This window comes from Myxocyprinus asiaticus, chromosome 14 (genome assembly GCF_019703515.2).
Source record: "Myxocyprinus asiaticus isolate MX2 ecotype Aquarium Trade chromosome 14, UBuf_Myxa_2, whole genome shotgun sequence".
Classification (NCBI taxonomy): domain Eukaryota; kingdom Metazoa; phylum Chordata; class Actinopteri; order Cypriniformes; family Catostomidae; genus Myxocyprinus; species Myxocyprinus asiaticus.
This window is the reverse complement of record NC_059357.1, coordinates 5,179,374-5,201,944: the sequence shown is the minus strand read 5'-3', so window position 1 is coordinate 5,201,944 and position 22,571 is coordinate 5,179,374. Positions and strand designations below refer to the sequence as shown.

Genomic DNA, 22,571 nt, shown 5'->3' with positions numbered 1-22,571 from the left:
GAATGGTTTAAAATGGTTTAAACCAGACCTTAATTTGAGAAATATAGTCATCATCATGTCATAATATGCAGCTTTAATGATATGTTTAGTATATGTAATGATATATTTTGTGTCCCAGGCTGTAAATACAATGTCCCAGGTGTGAACTAAAGGGCTCTGCCTCTTGAGCTGTGGACAGGTTTTCATTATCTGATGTGTTTTATATATCAAAGACACTTCATATTGCTTATTCATCAGGATAGGCTTACGTTATATTCAGAGATGGAGATCATAAGTTGCAATAGCTGTAATTACTGTAGTGGTTTGCAAAGGCAAGTGTCGCTATTACTGTTGCTAGTTTAGAGTTAGGGATCTGAACAAACATCTAACTTTAAGTTTTAAACTTATGCATATTTCTTGAAATATTGTTTCAAGATTATTTAGATATTTTAATGGATAAGACAAAAATAAATGCATTCCCTTGTTTTGTTTTCTGTGTCTATTCTAGCAAAATTACAATTCAATATTAACCACAGGTTCACCTGCTTGAAGCTCTGGATTTGAACAGCAGTCTCTTGTGTTTGTGTTTTCACATTTTCAGCTCTGCTTTTATCCTTTTAACTCGTCAATAATAGACCATAATTATAGTCTAAAATGTCACATCAGCTTATTTTAGTGTTTTAAAGTCAACACATTAACCATACTCAGCAACAGGAGTAATCCTGACCCATTTATGCTGCAGAAATCACACAGATATTCACGCGTGGACTTGCCCTAATGGTTCAGTGACATCATCTGCTACTCAGCCAGCTGTATCGTGTAATAATGACTCTTTGTCCCAAGTGTGTGGTTTGCAAATCCACACTGCTTTTAGCTGACAGGTCAGTCGTCAGTGTTGTTTAAAAGCACATTATGAATAGAACATTTTCATGAAACATGTACATATAAAGATACTCAATTTCTTATTTGAGGCTTGTCTTAATTGTCTTTGGAGTTTACACTTTACAGTTTTTGCTATATAGATGATTATACCTTTGCTCCTTACTGATTGCCATTGCTGATAACATGAAAATGAGCTTATAGGTTAGGACAAGACTGGACAGGATAATATTGTATTTAATTAATCCCCTGTGGGGGGAATTGTACACATACAGCATTAGACAAATCAAACAATGGGAAATTACAATACAGTACACAGTACAAATAAAATGATAATAAATACATACGTTGTCAGGAATACCCAGACTCGGGGATGGTGTTGAACCCAACAGCAGGAGTTTACTGCAACACAAAAACAAACAGAAACAAACAGGTGAATTGTAACAAGCAAGATGGTTCAGACATGTAATGACGAGCTGTGAAGGACTGGGATAATTCAGGAGTGGGATATACTTTAGCTGGTGATCATACTACTGAGTGCTCACGTAGGAAAGGAAGATATCAGGATCACTAGAGTGGAGAGGAATTGTCAGGAGATCAAGATCGCAGGAGCGGGGCAGAATTATTCAGTATCTTATGGAGGTGTTCCTTGGAGCACCAGTTAAGTGAGTCTGAATTCTTTGTCAAGACCAGGCAATGATTGACAGTAGAATGGGGTTTAAGTAGAGGAGCTGATTGACACGGTGATGAGCGACAGGTGCAGGTGATTAGTAATCAGGAGAGAGCGAAGGTTGAGTGAATGTGGCAGAAGGGTCAGATGGATCCGTGACACGTATAATAAAATAAATATTATTTTAATAATATAATGTAAGTAAAATAATAATTGAATTAATAATCAATGTAAGTAAAATAATAAAATAAATAAATACAAATAAAAATAGAAATGATATATGTTCTAAAATGTACAATAAATTATTAACTATTATTATTATTATTATTATTAATTTAATTAAAATATATAATAATTAACTAGGGCCATTGTTTTAATGCACAGGCTCCAGGATGAAATTTTCATTTCATTTATGAGATTTCATATCATTTATGGGAATACTTATGTTTCTTCTTATTTTTAATATCAGTTATGTACATTTGGGTGTTAAATGTTGCATTTTATGTTATGTTAATATTTATTGTATTAATTTTGTGTTACATGTGTTACTCTGAGGGTGTTTTGTGTTTGTGTGGGTAACAATGTGCGCTGTCTCTACATATTTATTGGGTATTGTTTCTGGAATGGCCACTCTTAATGAACTAAGTCATAATGAGGACTTTTTTTTTAAACCATCTGGTTTATTATGGTGGTTAACTGTACATTTAAAAGTGCAAAGCAGATTAATGTAGTTCCAGCAAGTTGGTATATTAACATTACATTATTTTATGATATAAACAGTTGTGAAATGTAGAATATGCATGCACTATAATGCCTGAAACCTACAGTGAATTTCTGGCAACTACAGCTGCCATCTTTTTAATGTCAATTTAACAGGATAGTTTTTTACATTGTACTAGTATATGTAGAAATTAACATTAACCAAATTTAATAAATGCTGTAAAGGCATTGTTCATTATAATTTCATGTTAACTATTGAGTTTACTTATATTAATGTTAAGTGTTACAGAGTTTTTGTATCTGTGACACAGGAGCCTGTTCAAGAGTGGGGTGAGGAGCACGAAGATGGGGCGGTTTTTGGGATCACCCTGCGTAGAGAGCCCATTCAACAGTCGGCCGAGCCCACAGAGGCTTTCGTACAGTACCGAACATGTAAGGTACGCAGGTTAAAAGCGGCCACACTGGAGAAGCTGGTGTCTCACTTACTGGACCCCTGCTGTCAAGAGCAAGACTACAGCAGAATCCTGCTGTCTACGTATCATACTTTCACTAGTACCAACAAACTCATCGAAATGCTCTTCCAAAGGTGAATGTTTAAGTGTGTGTGGTTGTGTGCATATGGAAATGTGTGGTCTGTATGTGTGTGTTAATGTTGGCTGGCTGTATTTGGATATCTGCGGTTTGTGTTTATGTGTATTATTTCACTGTAGAGTTTTTTGTTTGTTGTAAGTTCACATGGTACTATATGCCAACACTGACCACTTCCTTTAACCCAAATTCCACGACTGGTCTCTGTGCATTTATTTGTATATTTATTAACTTCCTTTATGGATTTGTAGAAGCAGTTCATACAACATTTTGGCATACTTTGTTGTATTTCACACTTTTTGATTAAATTATTATATTGCCTATAAATAAATACAGATGTGCTGTAGAAGGTCACTTTTTTACATGAGATATTTAATACTATTTAATATTTCAAAAAAGGGTATGTTTCTTAAATCAGCTGGTTCCGAATATGAACAATTACCCCCATGTAATGTGACAATATGCCCTGCAATAGGTCAATATGCGTTTAATATTCTGTATCTTTTTTCCTGGGCAATAACGGTGGAAATTATGAATAGTTTTTCTATAGCCATGATTTAAATGTATGTGTCTATACAGAAAATGACTCAAAAACAAACCCACCCAAATAAATATTCACTGATGTAGGCTAAAAAGTGACAACTAGCTTTGATCTCACCTATATAATTTTTTTTCTTTTCTTATAGTGACAATCTTGCCTCTGTACTTGACAGCAACAAGTACCATAAAAGGTAAACAAATACCACAGCAATATGACATCTGACAAACAATACCATGCTCCATGCAAGCATCTTTTCTGGTTACAGCTGTAGACCTTATACTGTATATGGACTTTGATTGTCAATGGTGATTTACGGGTGTTTCTTCAACTTTATTTCATGTATAGATTAAACTGTTTTAGCCTTGTCCCAGAAGTTCAAATATGAAACTATGAAAATCCATTATAAAAATGCAAATTATTACATATTTTAAGTTATGATAATATAAACAAAGAGTAAACTAAAATGAACATAAATAAACAAAACCAAAGTTAGTGTACTTGTTAACCAAGTGGACAGAAGTGTCAGTGAAGAACATGTTTGAGATGAAATATGAAACAAGTGATATTTGAGGAAGTAAACATCACGTGTAATCAGAATGTTTTTTTTATCGGTTGTCATTTCCAATCACACTGTAATTTTGCCAAATTACGCAAAAACTGGGAAAATATTATTTAATTTAATAATTTAATTAATTATTTAGATTACATAAAAAGTTAGCTTTGAAATTAGCCTTAGAAAGACAAGAGTCAAAAATGTTAAAATTGTCATTTCCATCAGCATCATTTCTGCCACAGAATTCTGTTAAAGAAACAGTTCACCCAAAAAATTAAAATTCTATTATTTAATCACACTTATGCCATCCCAGATGTGAATGACTTTCTTTCTTCTGCTGAACTCAAATGAAGATACTTAGAAGAATATTTAAGCTCTGGTCCATACAATGCAAGTGAATGGTGGCCAAATCTTTGAAGCTCCAAAAAGCACAAAGGCAGCATAAAAGTAATCCATATGATTCCAGTGGTTTAATCCATGTCTTCAGAAGTGATATGATAGGTGTGGGTGAGAAACAGATCAATATTTAAGTCCCTTTTTACTATAAATCTCCACTTTCAGTTCCACATTCTTGTTTTGATTTTGGCAATTCACATTTCTTGTGCATACTGCCACCTACTGGGCAGGGAGAAGAATTTATAGTAAAAAAGGACTTTAATGATGATCTGTTTCTCACCCACACCTATCATATCACTTCAGAAGACATGGATTAAACCACTGGAGTAGTATGGATTACTTTTATGCTGCCTTTATGCCAGTGGTGTAGTCCTACCAAAAAAAGTGGTTTACTATTGCCTGGTGGGGAGGTGGGGTGGGGGGGTGTTACTAAAGATTGTACTTTACTGTTACTGTAGACTGCATAATCTGTGTATAGAGGGTGGCGGAACTGCAACTCTGTACATACTGTAAATGGGTCATTCCTATAATTCGGTGACATTCCGACTTTGAACATTTTGAAAAATAAAACATACTTTTACAAGTTTCTTCATGTTTCATCATTACAGGGACATATTAAAGATTGTTTTAGTCATACTGGTCAAGCTAAATTACAAAATTCAGATGTCCATCCAGTTAAATGGGCAGCATCAGGGTGGACAATAACAGGGTGGACATTCAGTGAATAAATTAGCCACTACATGGTCTGTGATTGATATCTAGGAAACTATATAATATTTGTAAACTCATATTTACGATTTTTTCTGTTAACGTAAATACCGCATATTGACATTTTAAATTATATTAATTTCCCATATGTCTTCCCATAACAGGGCAGACATGTTATGCTTGACCACATATGACTAACGCCACAAAATAAAGGAAAACATAAATAAAACAACAGAGTTATAAACTTCAAATAACTCAAAGTAATTTTGCCGAATGGCTGATGTACACCTCCAGTGTGTGTGATGTAATTTCCTAACATATATATTCAATGAAAGGTCATAGTATCATGACATAACAGGGTCCGCAATAAATCAAGGGACACACAAAAAACTCCACTATCAGTGTTAAAATGACACATTTACCACAAATGAATACATGCTAGTGAGAGAATGTAACACTAAACTCTTAACTGTATGTGGGGGAAAAATAGAAATCCAATTATTTAGCATTTATATTTGTCAAAGATGTTTGGCGTGCAGTTTTTTGGACATGAGAAAATGACGGTGCAATATAAAAGGATTTCAGTTATTTAAAATTTAACTTTTAAGCCCACAGAAGTGTGTAACATTAGAAAAAAGTCTTTATTCTTTTTAACAAGCCTATCAAAAGTGTAATCAGGTGAAATTAAACAATATAAATACCACACACACTTGTAATGGGGACTGAATTGTAGGAATTCACTTGTATTGTATGGACCTACAAAGCTAAAATATTCTTCAGCAGAAGAAAGAAAGTCATACACATCTGGGATGCCATGAGATAATAAATGATGAGAGAATTACATTTTTTTTTTTTGGATGAACTATCCCTTTAAACACAATACAGAATTTAAGATGTGCTGGAAACTACATTGTGGTTGGAATTTACATAGCTTTTCTAAAAAATGATAAAAATCTCCTGCGGTGCATGTATATACACTGCTAATTATAATTAAACAAATGTAAAAAAAAAAAAAAGAGTTTGAAAACAAGACAACATCCATACATGAAACAAGTGTTCATTTTGTAAAGCTGTAATAATATGAATATACACTCTATCTTTAAGTACAGAATTTTTTTTCTCTCCTGATTTTCTCGTAGTTCTTTGTGGACTTTGCTTCAGACCTGGTTGGAAGAGTACAGTGAAGATTTCAGAGATCCTCCCATGCATTCTTCACTACGTCTCATGTGTTTACAGCTGAGAGGACATTCCTCTCTCTTCACACTGGCTAAACGCTATGAAGCTCTCCTTAAGAAATTCCAGACTGAAGGTTAGATTCATCATTGTACATCAGTGCTCAGAACGATTATTGATTACAAAAGTTATTTTATATTAAGCTTTTTATGATTATGGTTGGCTGAAAAATGTTTATAGCTAAAAATGTTGCCGTTTAAATCGTTAAATGTGAAGTGCGTTATATCTGTGGCACTAGCATCACCAAACTAAATTGCAATAATAATCATTTCCCAAACACTTTCCCTATCTGCCATTGGTTGGACAACAGATTATCAGTTCATAAACACTTATCTTATAACATCAAAACACTTTTTCTATAGCGCATGACTTGTAAGGCGATACATTTTACGTTTTGCATTAGGCTACATAACCAGCAACATTTACAAGCTTGTTCAAGCGTGATCAAATTGCACGGTAGCTAAACTGATAGTGTTGCACTTGTGATGCAGAGGTCCAGGGTACAAGTCCTGAAGAACATGCGAGTCGAAACGTTAGCCGAAAGTGTCATAGAAGCAACACAAAATGACGTGGTTGCTTCAATGATGTTTTTCATCTCAAATTTGCTTTTATGAGACTGTCGTTTAGGTTAAGGTTTAAGGTTTGGTGTCTGGAGGTCGTATTTGTTGATTAAAAACTCGATAAAGCAGTACCCTTAAAAATCTAATTTGTTTGGGAGAGTATTTAACTCGCTTTTGGCGCCACACAGTGGACATTTCACCTCGGAACTACCCCAATACGTGTAATGAAGACACAATCCATGACTTCATTTTAAACTTTGCTGTCACAGATATTCTGGCTAGTCAGTCGGTCAATAACATGGAAGAACGTGACGGTGATCAAGAGGGGAAGAACTTTGAATTGGATTTCACTGACTTCTCCATCACAGATGTTGCCGAACAGCTCACCCGAATGGATGCTGTGAGTGCCAATGCTTCATTGCTTGCTTTGATTGGTTCCTTATGATCTACCAAATAAAATTATAGTCGATCAATGTGGGTGTTTCTGATATTGTAGGAACTATTTATGAAGGTGGTTCCCTTCCAATGTCTGGGCTGTGTTTGGTCTCAACGAGACAAAAAGGAGAACCTCTCACCCACTATTTGGGCCACCATCGCGCAGTTCAATATGATCACCAACCGGGTCATCACCTCTCTGCTTTGCCCCTCGTCCAACCTAGTCCCGCCCCACTGCCCCACCTCGACAACCACGCAAAGAGCCAGAGTCATTGAAAAATGGATTCGAGTTGCACAGGTAAACCTTTAAGGACATATTTGCAGCACTCTAGTCTATTAGATTTGAGGCGTGCTAGCTGAAATGGCAGAGAATAGTGAGTATTAGTCTGAAGTGTAAATATATTGGCCTTTTGAATTGCTTAATTGAAGTACATCATCTATGAAAGGTCTCATGACAAAAATTTCAGGTGTTGAAAAGCGATCTCAGGCTTCTCTTTTATTACCTACTGTAGGGGTGCAGAGAGCTAAAGAACTTCTCCTCTCTCAGGGCTATTTTGTCGGCCCTTCAATCCAGCCCCATCTACAGACTTAAGAAGACCTGGGCGGCTGTGAGCAGGTACAAATAAACGCTCTGAATGTAAGCTGGCACTATGTCATTGTATATGCAAGACTACATACTTTTGACTATCAGCAGAAAGTCTGGTTGCCATTGCAGCTTATTTTGGCCAAAGAACCGCTTGAGGCTGAGAAGATTATAATGGACACACTGACTAGTAATGGCCACTGTGATGCTGCTTTTCACAAACAAGTGCTAGATAATCAATTCATACTACTGTAAATAGACCACCATGAGCCAATGATGTGCTGTTTAAATCATATTTCTTTTAAATCTACGTTTCTCTATTTTCAGAGAGGCGATGTCTGTCTTTGAAAACCTGTGTGAAACATTTCCAGACGAGAACTGTGTTCTGACCAGCAGAGAAATCTTTGTGGATGTAAGCCATGATCACATACACATACACTACCATCTTCAAAGTAGTCACCCTTTGCCTAGAATTTGCAGACATGTACTCTTGACATTTTCTCAACCAACTTCTTGAGGTATCACCCTGGGATGCTTTTTAAACAGTATTGAAGGAGTTCCCATCAATGTTGGGCACTTATTGGCTGCTTTTCTTTATTATTTGGTCCAAGTCATCAATTTCAAATAGTCTTTTTTTAAATAAAATTTTAGTTTTATAATGAAATTAATATGGTGGCACAATTATATTTTTGTCTACAAAACTAATTTCAAACATTTAAGCATACACCTTCAGATCAAAAGATTTTTAAGATCATGAGAAACATTTCAGTCAAGTGTTTCAAAACTTTTGACCGGTAGTGTACATTTATTTATTTTTATCTTTAATTACAGTAGAAAATAACCTTTAAAAAGGAGGTTTTTTAAACATTAAATCAAAGACTATTTTGAATAACATTTCCACTTAAAACATTTTTACCATACAGACTTACTGTTTAAATTGTAACACTTCAACAAATTTGTATGTGAGATAAAAACAAAGGTTTACCACCATTACCTGTTAAGGTAACTGTGTCTGCCATGTTGTAGGATGGGAACCAAACAGATATGGATAATACTACCACAAAAACATCCAAAATATGCCCCTTAACAAGACAGATGGTAAAGGCACTTTATATAAAGTATGTCCACTCACTGAACACTTTATTAGGTTCACCTGTACATCTACTTATTCATGCAATTATCTAATCAACCAATCATGTGGCATCAGTGTAATGTATAAAATAATGCAGAAATGGGTCAGGTGCTTCAGTTAGTTCACATCAACCATCAGAATGGGGAAAAAATGTGATCTCAGTGATTTCGACCGTGGCATGATTGTTGCCACAGCTTGTTAATGACAGAGGTCAGAGGAGAATGGCCAGACTGATCCAAGCTGACAGGAAGGTGACAGTAACCCAAATAAACACCTGTTACAACAGTGCAGAAAAGCATTTCTGAACGTACAACATGTCAAACGGATGGGCTACATTTTGGCACCATTCTGAGTAAACTATAGAGACTGTTGTGCGTGAAAATCCCAGGAGATCAGAAGTTACAGAAATACTCAAACCAGCCCATCTGGCACCCACAATCATGCCACGGTCGAAATCAATAAGATCACATTTTTTCCCCATTCTGATGGTTGATGTGAATATTAACTGAAGCTCCTGACCCGTATCTGCATGATGTTATGCATTGCACTGCTGCTACACGATTGGCTGATAAGATAATCGCATGAATAAGTAGGTGTACCTAATAAAGTGGCTGGTGAGTGTATATACAGTTGTGCTCAAAAGTTTGTATATCCTTGGAGAATTGGTAATATATGTACCATTTTTTTTTAAAACATGAGTGAGCAGGCAAAACACATTTCTTTTGTTTCTTATGGGATTCATATTCAACTGTAGGTTATAACAGAATGGCACAATCATAAAACAAATAATAGCAAAGAAAAAAATGAAATGACCCCTGTTCAAAAGTCTGCATACCCTTAGTTCTTAATACTGTGTATTGCCCCCTTTAGCATCAATGACAGCGTGCAGTCTTTTGTAATAGTTGTCTATGAGGCCCCAAATTCTTGCAGGTGGTATAGCTGCCCATTCGTCTTGGCAAAATGCCTCCAGGTCATGCAAAGTCTTTGGTCGTCTTTCATGAACCGCACATTTGAGATCTCCCCAGAGTGACTCGATGATATTAAGGTCAGGAGACTGTGATGGCCACTCCAGAACCTTCACCTTTTTCTGCTGTAACCACTGGAGGGTCAACTTGACCTTGTGCTTAGGGTCATTGTCGTGCTGGAAAGTCAAAGAGCGTCCCATGCGCAGCTTTCATGCAGAAGAATGCAAATTGTCTGCCAGTATTTTCTGATAACATGCTGCATTCATCTTGCCATCAATTATCACAAGATTCCCCATGCCTTTAGAGCTCACACACCCCCAAAACATCAGTGAGCCACCACCATGCTTCACAGTGGGGATGGTATTCTTTTCACTATAGGCCTTGTTGACCCCTCTCTAAACATAGCGCTTATGGTTGTGACCATAAAGCTCTATTTTGGTCTCGTCATTCCAAATTACAGTGTGCCAGAAGCTGTGAGGCGTGTCAAGGTGTTGTCGGGCATATTGTAACCAGGCTTTTTTGTGGCATTGGCGCAGTTAAGGCTTCTTTCTGGCAACTCGATCATGCAGCTCATTTTTGTTCAAGTATCGTCGTATTGTGCTCCTTGAAACAACCACACCATCTTTTTCCAGAGCAGCCTGTATTTCTCCTGAGGTTACCTGTGGGTTTTTCTTTGTATCCCGAACAATTCTTCTGGCAGTTGTGGCTGAAATATTTCTTGGTCTACCTGACCTTGGCTTGGTATCAAGAGATCCCCGAATTTTCTACTTCTTAAGTGATTGAACAGTACTGACTGGCATTTTCAAGGCTTTGGATATCTTTTTATATCCTTTTCCATCTTTATAAAGTTCCATTACCTTGTTACACAGTCTGTCCACACTGAGGCCGTTGTGAAGAAGGTCATCAGCACCTCTTCTTCCTGAGACGGCTGAGGAAGTTTGGAATGAACCGCCACATCCTCACACGGTTCTACATCAGCACTGTAGAGAGCATCCTGACTGGCTGCATCACTGCCTGGTACGGCAATAGCACCGCCCACAACCGCAAACCCTGCAAAGGGTGGTGCGAACTGCCAGACACATAATCGGAGGTGAGCTTCCTTCCCTCCAGGACATATATACCAGGCGGTGTGTGAAAAAAGCTCGGAGGATCATCAGAGACTCCAGCCACCCAAGCCATGGGCTACTCTCACTGCTACCATCAGGCAGGCGGTATCGCAGAATCAGGACCCGCACCAGCCGTCTTCATGACAGCTTCTTCCCCCAAGCAATCAGACTTCTGAACTCTTGATCTCTCATGATCAATATACATCAGCACTGCACTTTATTAATCTTATTATCTCACACTGGACTGACTTAAATTATATTCTCTCTTAACAACACATTGGCAACTGACTATCAACCGACAGCCTGAATGTCAATACAGTACAATACAACCTACTGTATATTTTATATATACCATATATACAATTTTTATTGTATAATGTGTATTCTATATTGCGTGTGTGTATTCTGTATTGTGTGTATTGTGTACTGTACAATATTCTATATTGTGTGTATTGTATACTGTACATTGTATATTATTATTTGTATATTGTGTTGTGTGTAATTATGTGTATATTACATATGTAAATTGTGATGTTTAAATCTGTTTATTGTAAATTGGTATATGTCTCATCACTGTCATGAATGCTGTGTTGCTCGGAACTGCACCCAAGACTTTCACCCACTATTGCACTTGTGTATATGGTTGTGTGACAATAAATATGATTTGAATTTGATTTGACAGTTCTTTTCTGCTCCCCATGGCTCAGTATCTAGCCTGCTCAGTGCATCCACGTGAGAGCTAACAAACTCATTTACTATTTATACACAGGCACTAATTGCAATTTAAAAAGCCACAGGTGTGGGAAATTAACCTTTAATTGCCATTTAAACCTGTGCGTGTCACCTTGTGTGTCTGTAACAAGGCCAAACATTCAAGGGTATGTAAACTTTTGATCAGGGCCATTTGGGTGATTTCTGTTATCATTATGATTTAAAAAGGAGCCAAACAACTATGTGATAATAAATGGCTTCATATGATCACTATCCTTAAATAAAAGACAGTCTTTTTATATGATCAGTCATATTTTCAAAATCAATGCCAAAATTTCAAAATTTCTGCCAGGGTATGCAAACTTTTGAGCACAACTGTGTATATATATTTGTTTTCTCTAAAAATCTCCCCCAAAAGTTGCAATAACTTTTATTTTTTTTTAATTTTTTTTTTTACAGCGCTCTGCTGATGGGACAGTTCCATACTTGGGGACATACCTAACAGTACTGACCATGCTGGACACTGCCTTACCCAACACTGTGGAGGTGAATTTTGAATTTTGTATGTTTAGGAATGAAAGAGCTTGCCATGGCAAGCATGACTATTACTATGGGTCATTCTTTGGGTTCATTATTAATAATTATCACTCTAGCAGACACATAGCATGTGCTAAAAACAACTCACCCTAGCAACCACCTAGCAATACCCTATCAACCACACAGAACACCCTAGCAGCCACATAGCAACATGTTAAAAACACTTAGAGCGTCTTAGCAACCGCATAGCAACACAATAACAACCATCCAGAACACCATAGCAACCACATAGCAACATGTTAAAAACACACAGAGCATCTTAGCAACCACCTAGCAATACTCTATTGGCCACACAGAACACCATAGCAACCACACAGCAACATGCTAAAAACACTCAAAGCATCTAAGTAAGTGCATAGCAACACCATAACAACCATCCACATAACATAGCAATCACATAGCAACGTGCGAAAAACCACTCACAACATCTTAGCAACCTCAAAGCAACACCATAACAACCATCCAGAAACCAAGTCAACCACAAATTAATGCACTAAAAACCACTCACAACATCTTAGCAACTGTAAATCAACACCCTAGCAACCACCCAGAACACCATAGCAACCACATAGCAATCACAAAGCAATGTGCTAAAAAACACTCAGAACATCTTAGCAACCACATAGCAACACCATAGCAACCACCAAGAACACTAGAACAACCACATAGCAATGTGCTAAAAAACACTCAGAACATCTTAGCAACCACATAGCAACACCATAGCAACCACCAAGAACACTAGAACAACCACATAGCAATGTGCTAAAAAACACTCAGAACATCTTAGCATCCGCATAGCAACACCTTAGCACCCACCCAGGACTCCTTAGCAACCACATAGCAATGTGCTAAAAATACTAAGAACATCTTAGCAATTGCATAGCAACACCATAGCAACCACCCGGGACACCATAGCAACCACTCAGATCACCATAGAAACCACATAGCAATGTGCTAAAAACACTCAGTACATCTTAGCAACCCCCTATTATCAAGGCAGCGACTTTTAAATGGCCAAGCACCTCTCAGACTTGTAAAAATCAAGTCTGTCTTTTGTTTTTAATTGGGTTGTACCTACTTTTATCATAATAAAGTGACCAAGCATTGCAGAGATTTAAAAAATGTGTAATATTTTATCATTTTTTTATTTGGCACTTAATGATATCCGTACCTTATTATCGACAGGGTGGCCTCATTCATTTTGAAAAGAGGAGAAGGGTGAGTCTTTCTCTTTGGATATCTTCCTAATAGCTCAGTTCTAATGTACCCATGGTTACCATTATTTGTAATGATGTAATTGCTACACATTTAGTGTGGCCTTAGAGAGCTTATTCTGAATAGAAAGGAAACCCTCTTTAGAGCTTTGATTTGACATTGGCTTATGTTTAAAGAACACTCTGTTGTTCTGAAGGAGGAATGATATTAATCTCATGACTGAATATGTGTGCAAGTTGTGTTATGTAACAGTTTTGGTAACAGTTTTTGTCTTTATCCCTTCTCTTTTGATTCTGTGTCTTTTTTCCCCCTCGTTCACTGGATTCACTGTTCTCATGTTTGCTCTTGATTTCTTGGAAATCCTCATACCGAAGGAGTATGAGATTTTAAGGCAGATTTGTCAGCTGCAGTCTTCGTGCTCTCAGTATGTTTTACCTCATCATCCTCACATTGCTGTCTGGCTGCAGAACCAGAACCTGCTTTCAGATCAGGAGAGGTGAGCCACAAACACCTGTTATGTTCACACTGGGTGCGTTTTTGCGTTCGTCTGTGCTGGTTTTCCCTGTTTTTCTTTTTTAACACAAGAACACATTCCGTCTGAACGACCTTTAACAAAGCCCTGATCCTTACATTTCAAGTATTGTTGCTTCTATTAGCTGACCTGCCTATAGTAGATTGGTCAGTTAAAGAGGGAATGGGGTCCTGTTCTTTATACACCAATGACCCAAAACATTATGACCACTCACAGGTGAAGCGAATAATGATTATCATCTCCTAAAAAGGCCACATGTCTAGGTAGATAAGATGGTAAGTGAACAATCAGTTCTCGTAGTCAACATGTTGAATGCAGCTTTGATAATAGACAATTGTTATGGCCAGACCACTGGGTTAGAGTATCTCTGAAATGGCAAGGCTTGTGGAGTGCTCCCAGTCAGCAGTGGTGAGTACCTACCGACAGTGGTCTGAGGAGGCACAAACCACAAACCGGCAACAGGGTGTTGGGGGCCCAAGGCTCATCGATGCGTGAAGACAATGAAGGCTATACGTCTGGTCCGAACCATCAGAAGGTCTACTGTGGCACAAGTTGCTGAAAATTTGAATGATCGTTATGGAAGAAATGTGTCAAAACACACTGCATATGAGGCTGCGTAGATGCAGACCGGTCAGAGTGCCGTGATGACCCCTGTCCACCATCGAAAGCACCTACAATGGGCATGCAAGTGTCAGAACTGGACCTTGGAGCAGAGGAAGAAGGTCGTCTGGTCCGCTGAGTCCCATTTTCTTTTACATCACATGGACAGCAGTGTACTTGTGTGCCGTTTACATGGGGAAGTGATGGCAACAGGATGCACTGTGGAAAGATGACAAGCCGATGGAGGGAGTGTGATGCCCTGGGCAATGTTCTGCTGGGAAACCCTGGGTCCAGCCATTCATGTAGACATCAATTTGACACGTGCCACCTACCTAAACATCGTTGCAGACCAGGTACACCCCTTCATGGCAATGGTATTCTCTGATGGCAGTGGCCTCTTTCAGCAGGATAATGCACCCTGCCACACTGCACACACTGTTTGGGAATGGTTTGAGGAACATGATGAAGAGTTCAAGGTGTTGCCCTGGCCTCCAAGCTCCCCAGATTTCGGCAGCTCCACCTCACAACTTACAGGACTTGAAGGGTCTGCTGCTAATGTCTTGATACCAGATACCACAGGACACCTTCAGAGGTCTTGTAGAGTCCATGTCTTGTCGGGATGGCGCTGTTTTGGCGGCACTTGAAGGACCAACAACATATTAGGCAGGTGGTCATAATATTTTGGCTCATCAGTGTATAATGCAAATGTTTAGTCTAAAAAATAATAGAATGGAATTAATCAAATTAGATTACCCAGATGCATGATAAAAGAGAAGGAAAGTGTTTCAAATAATTCAAGGAGCTTTCCGTTCCCTTTACATTCTGCTATGTGACATCACTTACCTTTCCTACATTATTATTGTGTCTGCATTTGAACTCTCTCGCCTCTGTGTCTTACTGTCCTCAGCTATGAACTTTCCAGACAGCTGGAGACTCCTCAAGCCACTTCTCCATCATCCAGCAGTGGCTGGAGTCACCGCACTCTCAGCAAAAAACTCTCCTCGTGAGTATGAGTGTGAAATGAACACATTCAGTGACATTTACTGCTTTCTCCGGTTTAACTTGTGCCAAGGGTGCACATGGGTTTTCTCGAATGATTAACCTATTATCTAAAAACTTTTATCAGCAGTGATGACAGAAGCATGTTGTTACCTGGAATGCCACAGCCAGTGTGGCATACTGTGGCACTACATGAATTTGTCTATGTTTGCAGGCTGTTGTCGGGGAACGAGGGTTCCAGAAAGAATGCAGATCAGATCAGTGTGTCCTCCTCTGGATCCAGCAGCTCTGAGATGGAGGAAATTTCTGCTTCTCTATCACTGTCTCTTATAACACCGGTACATACAGTATACACATACACATTTACATTATATTTATGTTTATTCACGTTGCATATGCTTTGATCCTTTAATAACCAGACGTGATTCAATATGTTCAGACTGATTTCACTGTAAATTCAGCAACAGTACGTTGAAAGTTCCTCAGTTGAAATCAGACTGTGCTTACCGAAATTCTGACCACTGCCCCCCAGTGGCTGAAGCTGGAAGTGTTGTTGAACGTATGGGCACATGTGAGCTCTAGTTTCAACACAGGAAGTCGGCATGTTGTTTCCAAGAGTTCCAGTACCCTAGGAATGGCCGCATTATGTCGACTCACCAACAAGCACCTTCACCTAATAAACATTTTTGCACCAGCTCCAGGGTGTTTACCTTCCCCTGTGGCATGACCGGAAGCACTCCACTAATGGTTAGGTTTTGGATTGGGGGAGTCAGTTTATAAAATATGCATTCCTCTTCACTGTATTACATCCTGTACAGCTGAAAACAATCTGCCAGTTTCAATTAACATCTTAAACAGTAGACTATAAAGTGTGTCACAAGGTACACAGATGAAGTTTTATATATATATTATATATGTATGAAAGTTGCATAAAGTATATGTTTTTTCTTTTCTCTGTTTTTGTGTATGTTATATGGATGTTGTTGTTGTGTATGTTACATGTATGATGTTGCAGCAGCCAAGTCCAAGAAAAATTTCCCCTAAAGGGACAATAAAGTTTAACCTAACCTTAACCTAACCTAACCTTCCCAACTCGCCTTTGGCGCCCCACCGTGGACATTACATCCGGAATATGGAGCTCACACATGCCCATACGCCCAACAACACTTACCACTTTGGCCAATTGGGGCAGTGTTTCGCATTATCGGTCAGACCGATTTTAGATACAAAAAGTCAACTTGCTGTTTCTGTCTGCCAGGTAAAATGTCCACTGAGTGGTGCCAAAAAGTAGTTGTAAAGCGAGTTGTTTTTAGTTGTAAATGATGTAATACAGTGAAGAGGAATGCATGTTTTATTAACTCTACCCCCCAAACCCAAATCACAACCTTAAACCTAACTGTCAGTGGAGTAAAACTGTCATCTTAGAGGGAAAATGGAATCTCTGAATCACGCTCATCATTAATTATGTGGAGGCGATTACTTCCTGGTTTCAGCATGGGTTGAGAACCCAGTCTTCATTGCTGCTGATGTAATGCGCTATCAGTCATGTCACACGAAAAGATAAATACCGTTGAACTTATGCAAAAATGTCTGATAGGAGATTGCGCTCTGCAGAACAGGGTTGGTGTCAGGGTACTGGAACATTCAGTAGAACATTTCATGTGGACTTCCCGTGTACTAATGTTGATAAGATTCCAGCGAAAAGCAATTTGTCTGTCCACACTGAACGTGGAAGTACTGTGTAATGTGAGAGTTAGGTTAGGGTTAGTGTAAGGCAACTAATCCAGTCCCTACAATACACCTTTTGGAATATTTAGGTATCTTATAAAGATACCTATATTTAGGTTCTTTTGTGAACCTTTTTTAAGGGATTACTCTCCTCCTGGGCACATTTTCATACATTTTGCCCTCACAAGGAAAGCAAAACCTGCACACAAACCTATATGTATAAAACTATATACCCTATGTTTGGTTATCAATTCATGTCTCATGGTCATTATGATATTATTTATTACTGTCTGTGAATGCTCGCCTTTTACCAGCTAATGTGAAAAGCTATGCTTTAGAAATATTTTTAAAATAATTCCCTGCAGATGACAGAAACATCTGTCGTTGACTTTAATAACAAAATGTGTTGATGTCGCTGATGTTACTCAAGCACAGAGTTAGAGGAGCTGTGTCAGGAGTCACAACCTCTATAACCGTGCAACATGTTCAAGGACATACAGACGTCAGCATTTAAATTCTTCAGATTCTTAGAAATTATTTTCCTTCTAATCAGTTTCATCAGTGTGCTGTTGCTGTGACCACAAGTTCAATTTCAGAAAGTGTCAATTTCGATAAAGTTTTCATAAGACCTAAAACCAAACAACATATGAATAAGTAGACTAAAAGTTTACATGTTTGGGTTGTTACACGGCTCTCAGGAAGACTTCGTTTAGATTGGTTTGCCACTTAATGTCCAATGTGAAACAAGTTGAGAACCACTGCTTTGTGTCTTTTGATTTGGCAGTATGTTTTCTTGCTGGAAATTTCTCTAAAATGTGACACTCTCTTTTCTCCATCTTTCTAGTCCTTGTCCAGCTCTGGCCAGAACACGGCTGAAGCTTTTCCCTTCTCTTCTTCTCCCGACAACTCCACCATGTCTAGTTCTTCTTCCAGTTCGCAGCAGGACCTCAGCATTAGTCCATCTTCCTCCTCAGCATCAGCTGACCCTCACCTGGTTTCCACCCATAAACGGTCCGTCTCTATGACCACCCTGCCCTTCTACAACAGACAGGTGGACGACTCCTGCATCATCAGGGTCAGCATGGAGTTCTGCAGCAATGGCAACATGTACAAGAGCATACTGGTAAGTGCTTGACAGAGAACAGTGTTTATAAAGGGATAGTTCACCCAAAAATGAAAATTATGTCATCATTTACTCCAAAGCCTAGAAACTGGATTTTCCAGGTTTGCACAAATGGAGATGTTAGGCAGAGTCAGTCACCGTTCACATTCATGGAGTAGAATATATACTGTATATATAGACTTCATATACAGAAAAATGGCATTAGGATGTGAAGTTAGTTCTAAGAAATGGTCTAACATATTTATTTTGCAATTGCCATTTTCTATTATCAGTCCCACTTTATATTAGGTGTCTACTATGTACTAACTACTATGTATTAATATTATAAATACAGCAATACAATGTATTTATTGCGAAACTATGTGTTGTTAAGCAAAATTCTCACAAGATTCACATTAGCTGCTACTGAGGTTTAGGAGTAGTCGAAGGGTTAGGGCTTATGGTTTAGGGTTGAGTTGGGTTAGGGTTAAGGTTAACAGTGCAACTACAGATGTAATTAAATGCAGGTATTTTAAATGTAAGTACAATACAACAACACATATAATGTACATAATATGTTCATTGTATCAAATACTTAAGCACAGTAATTAAAGACACCTAGTATAGATTGGGTCCCTATTATCTAATGAAATTACTTTTTTACATTTTAAGTGGGACTCAAGTGTCCAAACAAATTGAGGGCCACTGTGCAAAAAAACAGAAAAGGGGGGGACCCAAAAACAATAATTAATTTAAACATTTATTGCATCATGCATTTTCACCTCCTAATTTTTCATAAGAGAGCCCAAGAAAATTTATTAAAAATGTAATATTTGGGAAGGTGCAAATTAGCCACATCATTATCATCATTCGATACAACATCAGTAGGCAGTGTAACAGGTTTATGTTTACGTTTTTAAGTATGACTAGATTTATTGTTATAACAATGAAGATCTAGGAGTTATTCATGCAGAAATTCAAATAACTTAGGAAAAGATTCTGTTATTTTTTAAGATTTGTCTGATTTTTTTTCTGCTGATCTGTTGCGCCAGTTAACCAGTCAGGATAAAACGGCCCAGGTGATCCAGAGAGCTCTGCAAAAACATAACCTGGAGGATGTCAGTGAGCAGGATTTCACCCTCATTCAAGTTCTGGCCCAGGGCAGAGGTACTGAAAACTGTTGGATTTCATATAAATGGCAATTCCATCACATTTTTCAGTTGTTATTCTTAACCCTTAAATGCTTGGGTGTTTCGCCCAAACTAAATTAAATACCTCGGGTCTTTAGCGAACTGGCATGTATATCTATCAGAAAATGGATTTACAAAATGCCTGGATTGTATCAGATTTTCAAACATTTTCAAGACAATTTTAAAATAAATTCTGTTAGATTTTGATGTTTTATTTTTCATATTTTAAAGAGATGATGCAACAAACGATAGCACAGGATTCATTACTTCCACACTGAAATTTTATATGACGCAACTGGCTGTCAATCAAATTTTGAGCGGCACTTAACACATAAGCTACACATAAGATACACATATGTATTTTCACTTACTGAGTCTTAATAGACATACAGTACAACTTATAATTTCAGTAGTACACCCAAATGAGCAATAGCTATTTCAAACTGTTCATGTTTTACACTTGCTATAGTTTACTTCCATGGTGCTTCTTTGTCCAATAGCAATGTCAAATCAGCGCCACCTTGAGTATGAAATAACATATAAAATATGTATGTGTACAGGCATATGGGATCATGATAATAATTCACCATTGTTGCACAGAAAATTGACATGATATGGCAGTCATTTGTATGAATAAAGCACTCATTTGTCTTGTAATAAACAACGAAAGAGATATCCTGTGAAAGTAAACTTTTATAGATATCACAAAAATGTGATGTATGGAAGCGTACAGTAAATATTTTTTGCGACACTATTACAAATCTCGGGCCACTAACGACCCTATACACTTTTGGTAATTAAGCAGCTAGAAAAATATAGTTAACCCAATGTGACTCTACCCACCCTAGCAACGGGCCAATTGGTCGCTTAGCAACCCTGACTGGAGTCACTCAGCACGCTCTGGATTTGAACTTGCGACTCCAGGTGTGGTAGTCAGTGTATTTACTTGCTGAGCTACCCAGGCCCCCAAGGTTGAGGTATATTAAAGAGGTAGGGGCATAACTCCAAAATATGGATGAGAATATGGGGGGGTGGGATTAAGGTCACTAAAGACCCGAGGTATGCATTTAAGGGTTAAAGAAGAATGTCTTTAAGAATAACAACTAGCCTAAGAAAGGTTTGCAGGTGTTTAGCAATTAAGAATGAGGTCCTACCCTCCAAATAATTGTATGTTCATATCAAAATTATGATTTAAAAAATGTAAACATTTATGGACATACATTTCTTATAATTCTTCTGTATTTTTTGTAGAGTTACATATTCCAGAGAAGGCCAACGTATTTTATGCCATGTCTACATCAGCCAACTATGACTTTGTTCTACGCCGATGCCTAAAGGGCCAACGGAAACAACTCATACGCTCTGTTTCACTTTTATCAGGACGAGCCACAAAATAACAGTGCCAGCGTTGATTCATGAGGAATTATACAATCTACATAAACATATTTTTCATGGAAAACTGAAATTGAAATGAATCTTTTTAAGAAAAACTAACTTCTCTGAGAAGTGTTGACAGCCAAATAAGGCTCTTGGTTGGGAAAGCAAATGTCACAGGTTCAACTCATAACACTGAGACATTGCTTCAGCTGAACTGTCAACTGCCTAATAACTAGAAAACAGAAACTGTGCCTTCTTGAATTTCTTACATTCAGTGCAGTGGGGTGAATACAGTATAATGGGTTGAAACAATGTTTTTCAATTCCCTTAAGCTTTCTCTCTCTCTCTGCACTATTATAAAGAGACAATACAAGGCAATATCAGATATGAAAACCCAACAACTTTGAATAGAAACACTACTACACACCTACATGCATGGGATGAGACTTTTATGGAGGTAAAATTTCACACAGTTCCTGTAACTAATGGAACACGGACACATGATCAGTTCACGGTGTTCCTTGTAATTGTACCATGATGCAAGTCTGTTGGTGTGTGTGTGTGTGTGTGTGTGTGTGTGCGCGTGTGCGTGTGAGAGAGAGAGAGAGTGCGTGTGAGAGAGAGAGAGAGAGAGAGAGAGAGAGAGAGAGGCTGCTCCAACAGGTAAAGTGCCATTCCAAAGACACTTTTCACATTGTTGGTCCATTACTGGTTCACTGTCACATGTGATATCATTTAAATGTAATTTGATGAAATCAGTTCATAAAAATAACTGCACTTCTGCTGGGTTATGATGTAAGTGTGGCTGTACATTTGATAGATATTTTCACACCATTTGCCCTAATATCCTCCTTCCTCCAAATCAAATACAGTAAACTGACTCTCAACTAACAATTTGTGCTTTGAAAGACACAATATACTGTTATCTAATATACTATATTTAAATGTAGATATTTTAGTACTACAGTGTTTATTTAGTTTATATAGTAGTATCTACATATAGAGCAACAGTGTACAATATAAGATGATATGAATATGTTAACTCTAAACTTTAACATTATTTTCTTTTTCACTCAGTGTACTCTGAAGCTTTCAACATTTCACGGATGTACTTAGAGCATATTCGTTGAAAAGCAATGCATTTACATGATTACCATACTTTCAATACTCTGTTGTTGTGTTTCCTTTCTCAATGTAAGTAGGAAAATGAATTTAGGATTCAGTTGACACAAGAAGTTAGTTCCAGGCTAGAGATTGGCTGTTTGGCACAAGCATTTACCTCTGGCAAAGATTAACTAATGGGCAGTATTGAGCCAGAACTAACGCTTCAAACATCTGGGTTCCCTAGACAGTTCACCTCTCACATATTCACTGGTTCTGATTCTGCTATGCTTTGGTTCTGAGTTGAATCAAAGTCTGTGGGCTTGAAACTTTATGTCACTCTGTAGGCAAAACATTCTAGTAACTTCCCA

At 37.9% G+C, this 22,571-nt stretch overlaps 1 protein-coding gene across 1 annotated transcript in view; it reads left to right on the top strand.

Moving 5' to 3' along the window:
• Positions 1–22,263, top strand: part of LOC127451571 (ral guanine nucleotide dissociation stimulator-like 1) — a 28,050-nt gene extending 5,787 nt beyond the window's left edge. Inside the window, exons 2-16 of the mRNA XM_051716330.1 lie at positions 2,560–2,834; positions 3,523–3,567; positions 6,174–6,343; positions 7,097–7,227; positions 7,324–7,560; positions 7,775–7,878; positions 8,173–8,257; positions 12,219–12,305; positions 13,542–13,574; positions 13,946–14,067; positions 15,611–15,706; positions 15,917–16,040; positions 18,275–18,553; positions 19,585–19,699; positions 20,974–22,263. Coding sequence (XP_051572290.1) covers positions 2,560–2,834; positions 3,523–3,567; positions 6,174–6,343; positions 7,097–7,227; positions 7,324–7,560; positions 7,775–7,878; positions 8,173–8,257; positions 12,219–12,305; positions 13,542–13,574; positions 13,946–14,067; positions 15,611–15,706; positions 15,917–16,040; positions 18,275–18,553; positions 19,585–19,699; positions 20,974–21,119 — 2,049 coding nt within the window. The 3' untranslated portion in view covers positions 21,120–22,263. The remainder of the gene's footprint in view (positions 1–2,559; positions 2,835–3,522; positions 3,568–6,173; positions 6,344–7,096; positions 7,228–7,323; positions 7,561–7,774; positions 7,879–8,172; positions 8,258–12,218; positions 12,306–13,541; positions 13,575–13,945; positions 14,068–15,610; positions 15,707–15,916; positions 16,041–18,274; positions 18,554–19,584; positions 19,700–20,973) is intronic.
• Positions 22,264–22,571: the final 308 nt, after the last annotated feature.